Source organism: Aegilops tauschii, chromosome 5 (assembly GCF_002575655.3).
Source record: "Aegilops tauschii subsp. strangulata cultivar AL8/78 chromosome 5, Aet v6.0, whole genome shotgun sequence".
Classification (NCBI taxonomy): Eukaryota; Viridiplantae; Streptophyta; class Magnoliopsida; order Poales; family Poaceae; genus Aegilops; species Aegilops tauschii.
In genome coordinates, this window is record NC_053039.3 from 298,815,201 (window position 1) to 298,833,927 (window position 18,727).

General features: G+C 45.6%; 2 protein-coding genes across 2 annotated transcripts; one reads left to right on the forward strand and one right to left on the reverse strand.

Annotated features, from left to right (window-relative positions):
- The first annotated feature begins 11,508 nt into the window (after positions 1 to 11,508).
- On the forward strand, positions 11,509 to 12,508 carry LOC109783332 (uncharacterized). Its single transcript, XM_020341944.4, has 3 exons — positions 11,509 to 11,776; positions 11,858 to 12,077; positions 12,183 to 12,508. The coding sequence occupies exons 1-3, from the start codon at positions 11,615 to 11,617 to the stop codon at positions 12,251 to 12,253; spliced, it is 453 nt and encodes a 150-aa protein (XP_020197533.1). The 5' UTR covers positions 11,509 to 11,614; the 3' UTR covers positions 12,254 to 12,508.
- Positions 12,509 to 13,878: 1,370 nt separating this feature from the next.
- LOC109783335 (two pore potassium channel c) lies at positions 13,879 to 18,508 on the reverse strand. The gene is made up of 2 exons (XM_020341948.4): positions 17,071 to 18,508; positions 13,879 to 14,363 (listed from the first exon to the last, which is right to left on the reverse strand). The coding sequence occupies exons 1-2, from the start codon at positions 18,255 to 18,257 to the stop codon at positions 14,174 to 14,176; spliced, it is 1,377 nt and encodes a 458-aa protein (XP_020197537.1). The 5' UTR covers positions 18,258 to 18,508; the 3' UTR covers positions 13,879 to 14,173.
- Positions 18,509 to 18,727: the final 219 nt, after the last annotated feature.

An 18,727-nucleotide genomic window follows, 5' to 3' on the forward strand; every position in this document is an offset into this window, starting at 1 on the left:
TAGGTGACGCACCCATCCCAGAGAACCAAGACGTTATGAACGCTTGGCAGCAGCGTGCTGATGATTACTCCCTCGTTCAGTGCGGCATGCTTTACAGCTTAGAACCGGGGCTCCAAAAGCGTTTTGAGCAACACGGAGCATATGAGATGTTCGAAGAGCTGAAAATGGTTTTCCAAGCTCATGCCCGGGTCGAGAGATATGAAGTCTCCGACAAGTTCTTCAGTTGTAAGATGGAGGAAAATAGTTCTGTCAGTGAGCACATACTCAAAATGTCTGGGTTACACAACCGCTTGACTCAACTGGGAGTTAATCTCCCGGATGACGCGGTCATTGACAGAATCCTTCAGTCGCTTCCACCGAGCTACAAGAGCTTTGTGATGAACTTCAATATGCAGGGGATGGAAAAGACCATTCCTGAGGTATATTCAATGCTGAAATCAGCGGAGGTGGAGATCAAAAAGGAACATCAAGTGTTGATGGTGAATAAAACCACTAAGTTCAAGAAAGGCAAGGGTAAGAAGAACTTCAAGAAGGACGGCAAGGGAGTTGCCGCGCCCGGTAAGCCAGTTGCCGGGAAGAAGCCAAAGAATGGACCCAAGCCTGAGACTGAGTGCTTTTATTGCAAGGGAAGTGGTCACTGGAAGCGGAACTGCCCCAAGTACTTGGCGGACAAGAAGGCCGGCAACACCAAAGGTATATGTGATATACATGTTATTGATGTGTACCTTACCAGCACTCGTAGTAGCTCCTGGGTATTTGATACCGGTGCGGTTGCTCATATTTGTAACTCAAAGCAGGAGCTGCGGAATAAACGGAGACTGGCAAAGGACGAGGTGACGATGCGCGTCGGGAATGGTTCCAAGGTCGATGTGATCGCCGTCGGCACGCTACCTCTACATTTACCTACGGGATTAGTTTTAAACCTCAATAATTGTTATTTAGTGCCAGCTTTGAGCATGAACATTGAATCAGGATCTCGTTTAATTCGAGATGGCTACTCATTTAAATCCGAGAATAATGGTTGTTCTATTTATATGAGAGATATGTTTTATGGTCATGCCCCGCTGGTTAATGGTTTATTCTTAATGAATCTCGAACGTAGTGTTACACATATTCATAGTGTGAATACCAAAAGATGTAAGGTTGATAATGATAGTCCCACATACTTGTGGCACTGTCGTCTTGGTCACATTGGTGTCAAACGCATGAAGAAGCTCCATGCAGATGGACTTTTGGAGTCTCTTGATTACGAATCATTTGACACGTGCGAACCATGCCTCATGGGTAAGATGACCAAGACTCCGTTCTCCGGAACAATGGAGCGAGCAACCAACTTATTGGAAATCATACATACTGATGTGTGCGGTCCAATGAGTGTTGAGGCTCGCGGTGGCTATCCTTATGTTCTCACTCTCACTGATGACTTGAGTAGATATGGGTATGTCTACCTAATGAAACACAAGTCTGAGACCTTTGAAAAGTTCAAGGAATTTCAGAGTGAGGTTGAGAATCAACGTGACAGGAAAATAAAGTTCTTACGATCAAATCGTGGAGGGGAATATTTGAGTCACGAATTTGGCACACACTTAAGGAAATGTGGAATAGTTACACAACTCACGCCGCCTGGAACACCTCAGCGAAATGGTGTGTCCGAACGTCGTAATCGCACTCTATTGGATATGGTGCGATCTATGATGTCTCTTACCGATCTACCGCTCTCATTTTGGGGCTATGCTTTAGAGACTGCCGCATTCACTTTAAATAGGGCTCCGTCGAAATCCGTTGAGACGACACCGTATGAATTATGGTTTGGGAAGAAACCTAAGCTGTCGTTTCTAAAAGTTTGGGGATGCGATGCTTATGTCAAGAAACTTCAACTTGAAAAGCTCGAACCCAAGTCGGAAAAATGCGTCTTCATAGGATACCCTAAGGAAACCATTGGGTATACCTTCTACCTCAGATCCGAAGGCAAGATCTTTGTTGCCAAGAACGGGTCCTTTCTGGAGAAAGAGTTTCTCTCGAAAGAAGTAAGTGGGAGGAAAGTGGAACTTGATGAAGTACTACCTCTTGAACCGGAAAGTAGCGCAGCTCAGGAAGATGTTCCTGTGGTGCCTGCACTGACTAGAGAGGAAGCTAATGATGATGATCAAGGTACTTCGGATCAAGTTACTACTGAACTTCGTAGGTCCACGAGGACACGTTCCACACCAGAGTGGTATGGCAACCTTGTCCTGGAAATCATGTTGTTAGACAACGGTGAACCTTCGAACTATGAAGAAGCAATGGCAGGCCCAGATTCCAACAAATGGCTTGAAGCCATGCAATCCGAGATAGGATCCATGTATGAAAACAAAGTGTGGACTTTGACAGACTTGCCCGATGATCGGCGAGCGATAGAAAACAAATGGATCTTTAAGAAGAAGACGGACGCGGATGGTAATGTTACCATCTATAAAGCCCGACTTGTCGCTAAGGGTTATCGACAAGTTCAAGGGGTTGACTACGATGAGACTTTCTCACCCATAGCGAAGCTGAAGTCCGTCCGAATCATGTTAGCAATTGCCGCATACTATGATTATGAGATATGGCAAATGGACATCAAAACGGCATTCCTTAACGGCTTTCTTAAGGAAGAATTGTATATGATGCAGCCGGAAGGTTTTGTCGATCCTAAGAATGCTAACAAGGTATGCAAGCTCCAGCGCTCCATCTATGGGCTGGTGCAAGCATCTCGGAGTTGGAACATTCGATTTGATGAGATGATCAAAGCGTTTGGGTTTACACAGACTTATGGAGAAGCCTGTGTTTACAAGAAAGTGAGTGGGAGCTCTGTAGCATTTCTCATATTATATGTGGATGACATACTATTGATGGGAAATGATATAGAATTCTTGGGAAGCATAAAGGCCTACTTGAACAAGTGTTTTTCAATGAAGGACCTTGGAGAAGCTGCTTTTATATTAGGCATCAAGATCTATAGAGATAGATCAAGACGCCTCATTGGTCTTTCACAAAGTACGTACCTTGACAAGATATTGAAGAAGTTCAATATGGATCAGTCCAAGAAGGGGTTCTTGCCTGTATTGCAAGGTGTGCAATTGAGCACGGCTCAATGCCCGACCACGGCAGAAGATAGAGAAAAGATGAGTGTCGTCCCCTATGCCTCGGCCATAGGATCTATTATGTATGCCATGCTGTGTACCAGACCTGATGTAAACCTTGCCGTAAGTTTGGTAGGAAGGTACCAAAGTAATCCCAGCATGGAACACTGGACAGCGGTCAAGAATATCCTGAAGTACCTGAAGAGGACTAAGGATATGTTTCTCATTTATGGAGGTGACGAAGAGCTCGTCGTAAAGGGTTATGTCGATGCTAGCTTCGACACAGATCTGGATGACTCTAAGTCACAAACCGGATACGTGTATATTTTGAATGGTGGGGCAGTAAGCTGGTGCAGTTGCAAGCAAAGCGTTGTGGCGGGATCTACATGTGAAGCGGAATACATGGCGGCCTCAGAGGCAGCACAAGAAGCAATCTGGGTGAAGGAGTTCATTACCGACCTAGGAGTTATTCCCAATGCGTCGGGCCCGATGACTCTCTTCTGTGACAACACTGGAGCTATTGCCCTTGCCAAGGAGCCCAGGTTTCACAGGAAGACCAGGCATATCAAGCGTCGCTTCAACTCCATTCGTGAAAATGTTCAAAATGGAGACATAGATATTTGTAAAGTACATACGAACCTGAATGTAGCAGATCCGTTGACTAAACCTCTCCCTAGAGCAAAACATGATCAACACCAGAACTCTATGGGTGTTTGATTCATCACAATGTAACTAGATTATTGACTCTAGTGCAAGTGGGAGACTGTTGGAAATATGCCCTAGAGGCAATAATAAAATGGTTATTATTATATTTCCTTGTTCATGATAATTGTCTATTGTTCATGCTATAATTGTGTTATCCGGAAATCGTAATACATGTGTGAATACATAGACCACAACATGTCCCTAGTGAGCCTCTAGTTGACTAGCTCGTTGATCAAGAGATAGTCATGGTTTCCTGACTATGGACATTGGATGTCATTGATAACGGGATCACATCATTAGGAGAATGATGTGATGGACAAGACCCAATCCTAAGCATAGCACAAGATCGTGTAGTTCGTTTGCTAGAGCTTTTCCAAATGTCAAGTATCATTTCCTTAGACCATGAGATTGTGCAACTCCCGGATACCATAGGAGTGCTTTGGGTGTGCCAAACGTCACAACGTAATTGGGTGGCTATAAAGGTGCACTACGGGTATCTCCGAAAGTGTCTGTTGGGTTGGCACGAATCGAGACTGGGATTTGTCACTCCGTATGACGGAGAGGTATCTCTGGGCCCACTCGGTAATGCATCATCATAATGAGCTCAATGTGACCAAGTGTTTGGTCACGGGATCATGCATTACGGTACGAGTAAAATGACTTGCCGGTAACGAGATTGAACAAGGTATTGGGATACCGACGATCGAATCTCGGGCAAGTAACGTACCGATTGACAAAGGGAATTGTATACGGGATTGATTGAATCCTCGACATCGTGGTTCATCCGATGGGATCATCGTGGAACATGTGGGAGCCAACATGGGTATCCAGATCCCGCTGTTGGTTATTGACCGGAGAGTCGTCTTGGTCATGTCTGCATGTCTCCCGAACCCGTAGGGTCTACACACTTAAGGTTCGGTGTCGCTAGGGTTGTAGAGATATTAGTATGCGGAAATCCGAAAGTCGTTTGGAGTCCCGGATGAGATCCCGGACATCACGAGGAGTTCCGGAATGGTCCGGAGGTGAAGAATTGTATATAGGAAGTCCAGTTTCGGCCACCGGGAAAGTTTCGGGGGTCACCGGGATTGTACCGGGACCACCGGAAGGGTCCCGGGGGGTCCACCGGGTGGGGCCACCTATCCCGGAGGGCCCCATGGGCTGAAGTGGGAGGGGAACCAGCCCCTGGTGGGCTGGTGCGCCCCCCTTGGGCCTCCCCCTGCGCCTAGGGTTGGAAACCCTAGGGGTGGGGGGCGCCCCACTTGGCTTGGGGGGCAAGCCACCCCCTTGGCCGCCGCCCCCCCTTGGAGATTGGATCTCCTAGGGACGGCGCCCCCCAGGGGCCCTATATAAAGAGAGGGGGAGGGAGGGCAGCCGCACCCAAGCCCCTGGCGCCTCCCTCTCCCTCCCGTGACACCTCTCCCTCTCGCTGAGCTTGGCGAAGCCCTGCCGAGATCCCCGCTGCTTCCACCACCACGCCGTCGTGCTGCTGGATCTCCATCAACCTCTCCTTCCCCCTTGCTGGATCAAGAAGGAGGACGTGTGTTGAACGCGGAGGTGCCGTCCGTTCGGCACTCGGTCATCGGTGATTTGGATCACGACGAGTACGACTCCATCAACCCCGTTCACTTGAACGCTTCCGCTCGCGATCTACAAGGGTATGTAGATGCACTCTTTTCCCTCTCGTTGCTAGAAGACTCCATAGATTGTTCTTGGTGATGCGTAGAAATTTTTTAATTTCTGCAACGATCTCCAACAGGAAGCAGTTCCAAGATTGATATGATCATCATCGCACACTCCCTATACTTTCGGGATTAGTGTTGAACCTAAATAAATGTTATTTGGTGTTTGCGTTGAGCATGAATATGATTTGATCATGTTTATTGCAATGCGGTTATTCATTTAAATTAGAGAATAATTGTTGTTCTGTTTACATGAATAAAACCTTCTATAGTCATACACCCAATGAAAATGGTTTGTTGGATCTCGATTGTAGCGATACACATATTCATAATATTGAAGCCAAAAGATGCAAAGTTAATAATGATAGTGCAACTTATTTGTGGCACTGCCGTTTAGGTCATATTGGTGTAAAGCGCATGAAGAAACTCCATGCTGATGGGCTTTTGGAATCACTTGATTATGAATCACTTGATGCTTGCGAACCATACCTCATGGGCAAGATGACTAAGACTCCGTTCTCCGGAACAATGGAGCAAGCAACTGACTTATTGGAAATAATACATACTGATGTATGCGATCTGATGAGTGTTGAGGCTCGCGGCGGGTATCATTATTTTTTGACCTTCACAGATGATTTGAGCAGATATGGGTATATCTACTTGATGAAACATAAGTCTGAAACATTTGAAAAGTTCAAAGAATTTCAGAGTGAAGTGGAAAATCATCGTGACAAGAAAATAAAGTTTCTACGGTCTGATTGCGGAGACGAATATTTGAGTTACGAGTTTGGTTTTCAATTGAAACAATGTGGAATAGGTTCACAAATTCGTGCCACCTGGAACACCACAGCATAATGGTGTGTCCGAACGTCATAACCGTACTTTATTGGATATAGTGCAATCTATGATGTTTCTTACCGATTTACCACTATTGTTTTGGGGTTATGCACTAGAGACAACTGCATTCACGTTAAATAGGGCACCATCTAAATCCGTTGAGACAACACCGTATGAACTATGGTTTGGCAAGAAACCAGAGGTTTCGTTTCTTAAAAGTTTGGGGTTGCGATGCTTATGTGAAAAAGTTTCATATTGATAAGCTCAAACCCAAATCGGAGAAATGTGTCTTCATAGAATACCCAAAGGAGAAAGTTGGGTACACCTTCTATCACAGATCCGAAGGCAAGACATTCGTTGCTAAGAATGGATCCTTTCTAGAGAAGGACTTTCTCTCGAAAGAAGTGAGTGGGAGGAAAGTAGAACTTGATGAGGTAACTGTACCTACTCCCTTATTGGAAAGTAGTTCATCACAGAAATCTGTTCCTGTGACTCCTATACCAATTAGTGAGGAAGCTAATGATGATGATCATGTAACTTCAGATCAAGTTACTACCAAACCTCGTAGATAAACCAGAGTGAGATCCGCACCAGAGTGGTATGGTAATCCTGTTCTGGAGGTCATGTTACTTGACCATGACGAACCTACGAACTATGAGGAAGCAATGATGAGCCCAGATTCCGCAAAATGGCTTGAGGCCATGAAATCTGAGATGGGATCCATGTATGAGAACAAAGTGTGGACTTTGGTTGACTTGCCCGATGATTGGCAAGCCATAGAAAATAAATGTATCTTCAAGAGTAAGACGGACGCTGATAGTAGTGTTACTATCTACAAAGCTAGACTTACCGAAAAAGGTTTTGACAAAAGTTCAAAGGTGTTGACTACGATGAGATTTTCTCACTCGTAGCGATGCTTAAGTCTGTCCGAATCATGTTAGTAAATTGCCACATTTTATGAAATCTGACAAATGGATGTCAAAACTAGATTCCTTAATGGATTTCTTAAAGAAGAGTTGTATATGATGCAACCAGAAGGTTTTGTCGATTCTAAAGGTGCTAACAAAATGTGCAAGCTTCAGCGATCCATCTATGGACTGGTGCAAGCATCTCGGAGTTGGAATATACGCTTTGATGAGTTGATCAAAGCATATAGTTTTATACAGACTTACGGTGAAGCCTGTATTTACAAGAAAGTGAGTGGGAGCACTACAACATTTCTGATAAGTATATGTGAATGACATATTGTTGATCGGAAATGATGTAGAATTTTCTGGAAAGCATAAAAGGAGTTTTTCAAAGAAAGACCTCGGTGAAGCTGCTTACATACTGAGCATCAAAATCTATAGAGATAGATCAAGACGCTTGATAAGTTTTTTCAATGAGTACATACCTTGACAAGATTTTGAAGTAGTTCAAAATAGAACAATCAAAGAAAGAGTTCTTGCCTGTGTTACAAGGTGTGAAGTTGAGTAAGACTCAAAACCCGACCACGGCAAAAGATAGAGAGAGAATGAAAATCATTCCCTATGCCTCAGCCATAGGTTCTATAAAGTATGCCATGCTGTGTACCAGACCTATTGTATACCCTACACTGAGTTTAGCAAGGGAGTACAATAGTGATCTAGGAGTAGATCACTTGACAGCAGTCAAAATTATCCTTAGTGGAATAAGGATATGTTTCTCGATTATGGAGGTGACAAAAGATTCGTCGTAAAGGGTTCCGTCGATGCAAGTTTTGACACTGATCCAGATGACTCTAAGTCTCAATCCGGATACATATTGAAAGTGGGAGCAATTTGCTAGAATAGCTCCGTGCAGAGCATTGTAGACATAGAAATTTGCAAAATACATACGGATCTGAATGTGGCAGACCCGTTGACTAAACTTCTCTCACAAGCAAAACATGATCACACCTTAGTACTCTTTGGGTGTTAATCACATAGCGATGTGAACTAGATTATTGACTCTAGTAAACCCTTTGGGTGTTGGTCACATGACGATGTGAACTATGGGTGTTAATCACATGGTGATGTGAACTATTGGTGTTAAATCACATGGCGATGTGAACTAGATTATTGACTCTAGTGCAAGTGGGAGACTGAAGGAAATTGCCCTAGAGGCAATAATAAAGTTATTACTTATTTCCTTATTTCATGATAAATGTTTATTATTCATGCTAGAATTGTATTAACCGGAAACTTGATACATGTGTGAATACATAGACAAAAAGAGTGTCACTAGTATGCCTCTACTTGACTAGCTCATTGAATCAAAGATGATTAAGTTTCCTGGCCATAGACATGAGTTGTCATTTGATTAACGGGATCACATCATTAGAGAATGATGTGATTGACTTGACCCATTCCGTTAGCTTAGCACTTGATCGTTTAGTATGTTGATATTGCTTTCTTCATGACTTATACATGTTCCTATGACTATGAGATTATGCAACTCCCGTTTACCAGAGGAACACTTTGTGTGCTATCAAACGTCACAACGTAACTGGGTGATTATAAAGGTGCTCTACAGGTGTCTCCGAAGGTACTTGTTGAGTTGGCGTATTTCGAGATTAGGATTTGTCACTCCGATTGTCGGAGAGGTATCTCTGGGCCCACTCGGTAATACACATCACTATAAGCCTTGCAAGCATTGCAACTAATGAGTTAGTTGCGGGATGATGTATTACGAAACGAGTAAAGAGACTTGCCGGTAACGAGATTAAACTAGGTATTGAGATACCGATGATCGAATCTCGGGCAAGTAACATACCGATGACAAAGGGAACAACGTATGTTGTTATGCGGTTTGACCGATAAAGATCTTCGTAGAATATGTAGGAGCAAATATGAGCATCCAGGTTTCACTATTGGTTATTGACCGGAGACGAGTCTCGGTCATGTCTACATAGTTCTCGAACCCGCAGGGTCCGCACGCTTAAAGTTCGGTGACGATTTGTATTATGAGTTTATGTGTATTGATGTACCGAAGGTAGTTCGGAGTCCCGGATGAGATCGGGGACATGACGAGGAGTCTCGAATTGATCGAGACGTAAAGATCGATATATTGGACGACTATATTCGAACATCGGAAAGGTTCCGAGTGATTCGGGTATTTTTCGGAGTACCGGGGAGTTACGGGAATACGGGGAAGAAGTATTGGGCCTTAATGGGCCTTAGTGGGAAGGAGAGGCAGCAGCCAGGAGGTGTCGCGCGCCCCTCCCAAGCCCAGTCCGAATTGGACAAGGGGTTTGGGGCGCGGCCCCCCTCTCCCTTCCTTCTCCCCTCCCCTCCTTTCCCTCCTTCTCCTAGTTGGACTAGGAAAGGAGGAAACCTACTCCTACTAGGAGTAGGAATCCTACTCCCTTGGCGCGCCCCTCCTAGGGCCGGCCTCCTCCTCCCTTGCTCCTTTATATACGGGGGCAGGGGGCACCCCAAGACACAACAATTGATCTCTTAGCCGTGTGCGGTGCCCCCCTCCACCATATTCCACCTCGGTCATATCGTAGCGGTGCTTAGGCGAAGCCCTGCGTCGGTAGCAACATCATCACCGTCATCACGTCGTCGTGCTGACGGAACTCTCCCGTGAAGCTCTGCTGGATCGGAGTTCGCAGGACGTCATCGAGCTGAACGTGTGCTAAACTCGGAGGTGCCGTACGTTCGGTACTTGGATCGATCGGATCGTGAAGACGTACGACTACATCAACCACGTTGTGCTAACGCTTCTGCTTTCGGTCTACAAGGGTACGTGGACACACTCTCCCCTCTCGTTGCTATGCATCACCATGATCCTATGTGTGCGTAGGAATTTTTTTGAAATTACTACTTTCCCCAACAATATTTCCTTCATGAGTGAGTCCACATGTCTCAGATCAATGCACAACTTCTACCAGGCCGTGGTTGCAGTATTTGGCCCTGAGTACCTGAGAGAGTCAAATGCCGCAGATACAACCCGGTTGTTGTTGATCAATGCCGACAATGGCTTTTCGGGGATAGTTGGGAGCATAGATTGTATGCACTGGAAGTGGAAGAACTGTCCATTTACTTGGCAGGGGCATGTGAAAGGTGCCACTGTCATACTAGAAGCGGTGGCTTCACAAGATCTTTGGATATGACATTCTTTCTTCGGCATGGCTGGTTCTCACGATGATATCAACGTGTTTCAGCGTTCTCCGGTATTTGCAAGGCTTGCAGAAGGCCACTCCATAGAGGTCAACTTTGAGACCAATGACCACCATTACAACAAGGGATACTACCTAGGTGATGGTATCTATCCTCAGTGGTCACCTCTTGTGAAGACAATACCCAATCCGTAAGGAGAGAAGAGACAGAGATTTGCCCAACAGCAAGAAAGTGCTAGGAAGGATGTGGAGCGTGCTTTTGGCGTGCTTCAATCTCAATGGGGTATCGTTCGACACCCTGCACTGCATGGAGCGCCGAGAAGTTTTGGGAGGTGATGACTGCTTGTGTGATCATGCACAACACGATCGTGGAGCATGAGCGTGCTGACATCATCTACGGCCAAGGGTTTGATTTTTAGGGTGAAAATGTTGCGCCTGAGCACCAAGAACCGGCAACGTTTGAACAATTCACCCAATTCCATCATGAAATGCGTGATTGTCATACTCATATGCAGCTCCAAGATGACTTGATTGAGCACACGTGGGTTCACATTGGCAACCAGTAGATATATCGGTTTATTTCGTTCCATGTATTCAGGATAATTTCGATTGGGTTGTAAAACTATTTCATTGGATTGTAAAACTATTTGATTGTGTTTTTATTCGGATGTGGAACTATTTGATTGTAAAACTATTAGCAATATTTGATTTACTCGGTAATGTGTATATAGTTCAAAAAATGTATACATAGGGGCTTCAACTACTGTGGTTGTGTTCGCCCGTTGAACGCACGGTCAGCGCAAACAGAAAAACGGGCGTATGCCGCACCTTTACCCGACCCAAACGAACAAAATCCGAAACGGACGTTCGTTTGGGAACATGCGTTGGAGTTGGCCTAATTCAAGGAGCTCCTCTCGTGTCACATGAGAGAGAGAGAGGGGGGGAGTTCATTGTTTCATCGTTGGAGCAACCAGGGCAGTATAAGCAAAGAAAATCATTTGGAAAAAAAGGGAAGCAAAAACAATTGGGGGTGTTTTGGCGCGAACTAATAGAAGCACGGGGAAATGAAAAGGGCGGGAAAGCAGCCCGCCAACATCCAGCAGAAAGCCTCGCGAACCAATCTCTCTCCTCCTCCTCCCCTGTCTCCACATCCGATCCGAGGCGAGGCGGCGATGCAGATCCAGGTCCGGTGCGGGTGCGGCGAGGCGGCGTGCCCGGAGTGGGCGGTGGTGGAGGTGCAGGGCGTGCTGCAGCCGCAGCCCTGCTTCTCCGGCCGCATCCAGGGTCTCCACATCGGCCGCCTCTGCTCCACCTCCTCCGCCCCGACTTCCAAGGCAAGAACCACTAACCCTCCCAGCATATTTGGTTTCTTGATTTGGTTTGGGGGATCTTCACGGCGGTCTTGCCATTGCCAGGGCGGGTACACCTTCACCGTGGGGTACCATGAGCTCGCCGGCTCGAAGGTGACTCTCAAGAAACCCCTGCTTGTGCTGAGGAAGAAGAAGAACGACAACGGAGATACCGGCGAGCTCGGCCAAGGTGGACCGGCGGCGGCGGCGGAGGTGGAGCTGGAGGTGATCGGTATCATCCGGCACAAGATTCTCTTCAAGGACCGCCCCAAGGCTCTCATCTCAAGTAATCACCGATCCAATTTCCATTTTCACCACAATTGCCAGCACGGCGTCGGTGATTCGGCAGAAACTTTGCTGATGGCGTGTTTTCGCCGGTTTCCTTGTGCAGAGCCGGTGCCCAAGGAGAAGAAGGCCCTGCCGGCAGCGGCGACCCCATCAACCGTGCCTCCCGCTTCCTGAAGAATCCTCTTTCTGACTAAAAAAAAGTTTGTTAAGGATCTGTAGCTCCCTGGGGGTTCTGATTGTGCCCGTTTGTTTCCCCCGTCTAGTTAGTGGTCACATCTTCCTCTACCATTGTTGTGCTTGTGCCGTACGTATACCAGTATGAATTTCCCGTCTCGTTGAAGCACACTAGTGACAAAATAGCTGAAACTTCTGGGGCAGTTTGGGTCCACTGCTGCTATGGGAACCAAATACCACCATCATATTTGCTTATATTCTTGTGGTGATCAGGTTCATTTTGCATATCTCCTGACTTTTGCATCTAGAGGATACTCAAATACTCCCTCTGTCTCAAAATAAGTGTCTCAAACTTAGTACAACTTTGGGACGGAGGGAGTATAATTTATCGTGTTTGAAGTACAAAAGATACGGCTAGCATCAAAGCAATTAACTGTGACTAGGAAAAGAGATTAACAAGAAACACCTAGACACTAGTATGTAAGAACGAAAGTCCTCGTGGTGGTGGTTAAGATCAGATGTAACCCTGGCAGCCAAATGGTCATGTTGATGTTTCAGAGCAGCGCCTTCAGATAAAGATGACACACGCCAATGTTTTCTATCCAGTTCCAGCCAGTATAGATCATACTCCACACATGAAAGTGGAAATACTCCCTCCGGCCCTTTTTGGTCTGCATATAAGTTCTATCCAAAGTCAAAGTATCTTTGCTTTGACCAAACTTATAGAAAAACGTATCAACAATCACAATGTCAAATCTATATTGTTAGATTCGTTTTGAAATGTAGTTTCATAGTATATATATTTTGTATTGTAGATGTTGATATTTTTCAATATAAATTTGTTAAAACTTTGTAAAGTTTGACTTGACAAAAATCTAATACGCAGAGTAAAAAGGACCAGAGGCAGTATTTCGTACTACTAGCGATGCCACGCGCAGTTGACGCGACTACGAAGACCAAATCTGCGGGAACATATGCTAGGTCCAACTAATTAATAGAGGCCAGAATATCTGCCTTGAAAGCAGTGGTTTTATAACAAGGACGCAAGACACATACTTGACCATGATAATTCGGTAAAGGTACTTGAAGGACTAAAATTTTGGACGTCAAATCCGAACAATTAAGGCCTTGACGGAGTTGTGGCACCCAACCAAAAGCCACCATGAATTCATTTGGAGCTAGCCACACCGTTGGGGGCTTGTTTCAGGGAAGGTTGTCAAAAAGAGGCCAGAGACCACCTATGGAGTGGCGGCACTGGAGGGGAGGCAACCCTAGTTTTCCGGTCAACCTCCCGTCGCCAAACTTGCTGGACAGCCAATTTTTCACCAGGTCCAAGTCGTTACCTACGTTTTACACATGTCCAGCAAACACATGGTCATATCCATCTCAAACAGCGCCAAGAAAGAGAGAATTAAATTTCATGACAGCGTGACCGTGCCTGAAGTCCAGAAAACGACGTCAAATCATTCAAACAAAACGGACGCCTGGTCTCCGCTGTAGAGATCTATCCATCCATCTAACCAAAAGTGGGGCGTTGGCATCCAACCGCGGGCCTGAATCAGTTATGTGGACCAGACAAGCCCACACCTGTCATCCATCTCATGTTTGACCAGACAAGAGAAAAATTATGAGAGGCTAAAACAGGTCACCTCACCTGCCACATATTTCCAAAGAAAATCATCTCGATAACTGCTTTCCTTGTATTTACAGCCTCCTTCCTACAGGCATGAAATGATCTTCTCACCGCTTCTAGGGCAGTAGGATCATTCCACCCATGCTGGTAACTTATCTGGAGCTATTCTACCTTCAAATGATCCCATCCGGTGCAAGCATCCTAGCTCTAACCTTCCTTCCATATATTTTACAGTCCCAAAATTCTTACTGTCCTACGGGCGGGTTTTTTCGGTTCGGCGCCATCCGTCACGAATTCTTCCCCCTTTTCATGTCCCTAGGTTCATGGCCCAGGTGATGACTCTGCAGGAGATCCGAAAGCGTGATCTTTCCACAGTTTCCAGAGTCCAGCCTCTGGAACTGCTCCACGATCATCTTGATGTCCTTATCCGAAATCTTCCCCATCTCTTTCAGCTTGTAAACCACAAATTCCGATTTCCTGAAACAATGTGCAAATGCAGAACATCATTAACCAATACAGCTACTGCAAACAAGCAAGCTGTGTCCAAAATGGAACTAAGCAATGCTCTTCCAGGAAATGTGATGGAAACACTACGTATTTGTTATCATTAGATGACAGTGCTCAACCGTTCTGGCTGTGTAATAATTGTTACTAAAAGTATAACAACATAAGCATTTCGAGAAAATTGCCTATTTGCGTTGGCACCAAATTAGAAGTAAATTACTAAATGTGGGTGGAATATGCAGCTTCACGGGTACAAAGCAGTATGATGCAATCAGCAGCCTAAGCAACACTGATTTACTATTGCAATCCAAATTATTGTGTATTGTGTTCCAATGACAACTGCTGTATAATGCTAAGGCAGCCATTAAAGGGTGCAGCTTCCATCTTTTATTGCTTATAAGCGCGCTCCATTTTCATTTTTGTAGTGTTAGACGCAAATCACTTGGATGCATACATGCCAAACTCAAGCAAACGATAAAATGCTTCTCAACAAAATGTTCAAATCAATGTGCTAAGAAATGGATGCAAAAACAAATCATTTACCAATTCAAAATAAATTAAGTTTACTAAAATGGAATGAATATACAATTAAAATACACACCAAAGGCCACTACATTTTCTATGTTGATGATTGGTGAGAACCACTAGATTTTCAACGTAGATAACAATTGAGAACCATACTAGCCAACCATAGAAAAATACATGAAGATGAGTGTAGCTGTGAAGTCTAAGGGTTAACATCAATGGTTTCTGAAATAATTGCACATATAAAATATATAATTAAATGCATTACTGAAACATTATCAAGATAACTGACTGGATATACTATAGGTGCAATACACAAAGTATAGCAAATAACAACTCTTAGCGCTAGGCTGAAAGCAAAGAATTGGACATTATACAAGAATGCTATGTTTGGAAGAAAAATAGCTTTATACATGTTGGGATTTTTTTCCTTTTCTTTTTGAAGACAAGTCAAATGTGATAGAAATCAAGCCTTATTCTGCAGATCCTAACAAGCGATAGAATCATGAAAGAAATGTGCTGCAGGGCACAATTCTCTCTTCCAACTTAAAAGGAAGACCAAGGCTTCCAACAGTCCAACTTAAAAGGAAGACCAAGGGGGTGAGCTATTGCAACACAAAGTACTGTATCTTGAATTCCCCTATTCATATACATTACAGAATAACTACAGAATTCACCATCTCAAATTTTCAATACAGTGTGCATATTTTTAAAACTACCTCATAATCATAATCATCAATTATCCCTGATTAATTTATGCTTAGTGAAGTTCTACAGCAGAAGCAATTTTTGTGTGTGTGTCTGCAGTAGGAAGAACCTCAGCAAACTATGTGAATACCTCAGTATAAGAAAAACAGGATATGGTATAGCTTCATAACTAATGGAAATGGAAATATCTTTCATTATGATAAATGATTGTACTACAGCGTGCATATGATGATAAATAAACAACATTATGGACAATGTGTTGTCTTGTATAAGGACATTACCAAAATTAATTGCTCTCTTGCAAATTAATATGTACCCTAACATAATGCATTTCTGATGGGCTCAGGGTTGTCATACAACACAAAACATGTTTGAGTTACCAAAACAAGCACAAAAGTCAGCAATACAGTAGTCATAAGTTGATTCATTTACTCAGTACTAAAGATTCCACTAAAATTTACAATTGTATTTTACTAATAAAAACCATCCTTCCCTCACACGCCATACTTTACATAGGTAACCATTTCCGGGTTCTATCATGGCACGCTTCTGAGTTGAAAAGGCTGTCAAGCTCTTTAGATTTAGTGCTCTTGCCATCTTACAGCCCTTTAATTGCGCACTATAATATTTAAAAATAATAATTCATCACAGAAATATACATAGAAACATAAGCAAAATACAACGACCAAATAATCGATTCCACTAACATGGCTAGATAACCGATTTCATAATTTTGTTCATGCTATATGCCAACATAAAATAAGTTGTGTGGGCATAATTCACCAGAATCACAACTGATAGATGGTATATATAATTATTATACACCGTATTCAAAGTCGTCTCCTTTTCAGATCACATATTATTCTATTACAACAATAGTAACCCGGCTCCAAATACCATGTTCTTCACCCCATTTTCAGATTTTCCATTTGAGCAAATTCAAAATGCAGTACAAAACAAATCATATATCAAGTACTAAGCTGAGTAAGAAAAATAAATCAAGTAGTATTAATTTGAGCCATTATTTTATCGTTTCCAGATTTTTACCTTTATGTTAAGCACAACGCAACTGTTAGGAACACCCTATTGTAAAAAATAAGCCACAAAACCTATCAGCTCATTTGTGGAAATTATAACAGTATGTCAGCTAGTGCTAATAATATACCTACTGTCCACTAGCTGGCATGAAGATATTCTGTGACTTGTGAGTTGAGGTATGACTATACTGTTACTGAATGCCAGAGCTTTTGATAATGTCATGATGTGCTGGTTTCCAACTGACACACATGTTGCTTACTATCCGCAAATCAAGTATAGCTAGTAAAGCATCTTTGCAGGGACGTAATACTTTCAGAATCGTTGTACATGCTAAATTGCCGAATGAAATTCAATAGGGGAATTGGTCAATGCAGGCATGAAAATAAGGTTTGATACCGCGATAACTTACGTGACATAGCCATTGTTGTCGATATCTGCAGCGAGAAACTCTGACACGGTCATGTCTCTGGACAACACCCAGTTGGCCATTGCACGGTGCCTCTTGTCGATCCTCATCTCCGCCAAGTAGAGGAATGCCCGTGCCACGGCTAGCGTGGACACGAGAAGCCACCCAGAGGCAAAAAGGCGGCCCTGCAGTGTCCGGAACGCGTGATCGCCGTATCCGACCGTGGTCACCGACATCACTGCAAGGTACACGGCATCGAGCCAGCCCATGTTCTCCACCTTCCTGAGCACAGTGGCCCCAATGCCGACGCAGATGGCCACCACACCAAGCGCGAGGGCGACCTTCATGCGCACGCGCATTCGGCCCTTCTTGATGTCGAAGATGTAGTTGTGGCGGTGCTTGCGCGCAGAGCGGGGGTTCTTGATCGCGGTGATGAGGAGGTGCTCTTGGAGGTCGAGCACATAGGACACCATGCCGGAGAGGAGGATGTCGACGAAGCCGAAGCCGATGAGGACGAAGGATATGGCGAAGAGCTTGGCGGCAGGGCTGGCCGGGGTGATGTCCCCGTAGCCAATTGTGCAGAGCGTGACGATACAGAAGTAAAGGGCGTCGACGACGGGGTGGGTGGGCCCGGCGGAGGATGTGAAGTTGGCCGGGAAGGCGGCGTAGAAGGAGACGCCGAGGCCGAGGTAGGCGAGCAGGAAGAGGAAGGCGTGCAGCACGATGGCCGGCCTCCGCGGCGGCGGTGGCGGGTTCTGGTGGTCGGCCTGGGCGGAGGCGGCGAGGACAGCGGCGCTGAGCGGCGCCATGGCGGGCGCGGTGCGGGAGCGGTGGAGGTTGGTGCGGCCGCTGATTAAATTGAAGAGCGAGGGCGTGGTGGGCTGGGGCTGGCCCTCCTCGTCGGAGGGCGGGGAGGAGGAGCAGGACGGATGGTCGTAGTCGCGGAACGGGTCGGCGTGGCCGACGGAGATGCGGCGGTAGTGGCGCGCGGACGACGGCAGCGGGGGCGGGGGCGGGGGCGGCGGCGGCGTGTCGTGGGGCCCGAAGATGAGGCGGTCCTTGTAGGAGGAGGCCGGGGAGGGGCAGGGCGAGGAGGGCGGCCCGAGGTCGAAGTTGGAGACCGTCGCGTGCTCCGGCAGCGGGTGGAGCGGCTGCGGCGCCGTGGTGGGGAGCAGCGGCTCCGTGTCCATGGCCGGACCGCCAAGGCCGGGGCTTTCTTCCCGGATTCCCGATGAATATCCTCGGGGATTCGTGATTCCTGCGTCCGGCGCGAGATTCGTCGGGATTTTGAGCGAGGGGGACGGGGCGCGATTCGGGTTCTTATTGCCGGGGGCCGCCGGTGGGGATGCGGTGATTGATGGAGGAGGAGACGGTGGAGGCGGAGGCTGCGGGACGTTGGCGATGGCCACTTGACGACGGCGATGCCCCTATATTTCCGACTGCTAATTTTGTCCCGTTTCTCGGGCTTATATTAATTATAATTAAAATGAGATCGGTTGATTTGTTTATGGTCCATCGATCTCGTGAGCGGCGGGAGACGGATCGATGATGCAACGCAATAATAGCATCCGAGCGGAATAAGGAAGGGAAAGATGAGATGAGGCGAGGGCACGTCTCATCTTTGTCTCCGTCACTGTCAGCTAGGTTTGGTTTTGTGACC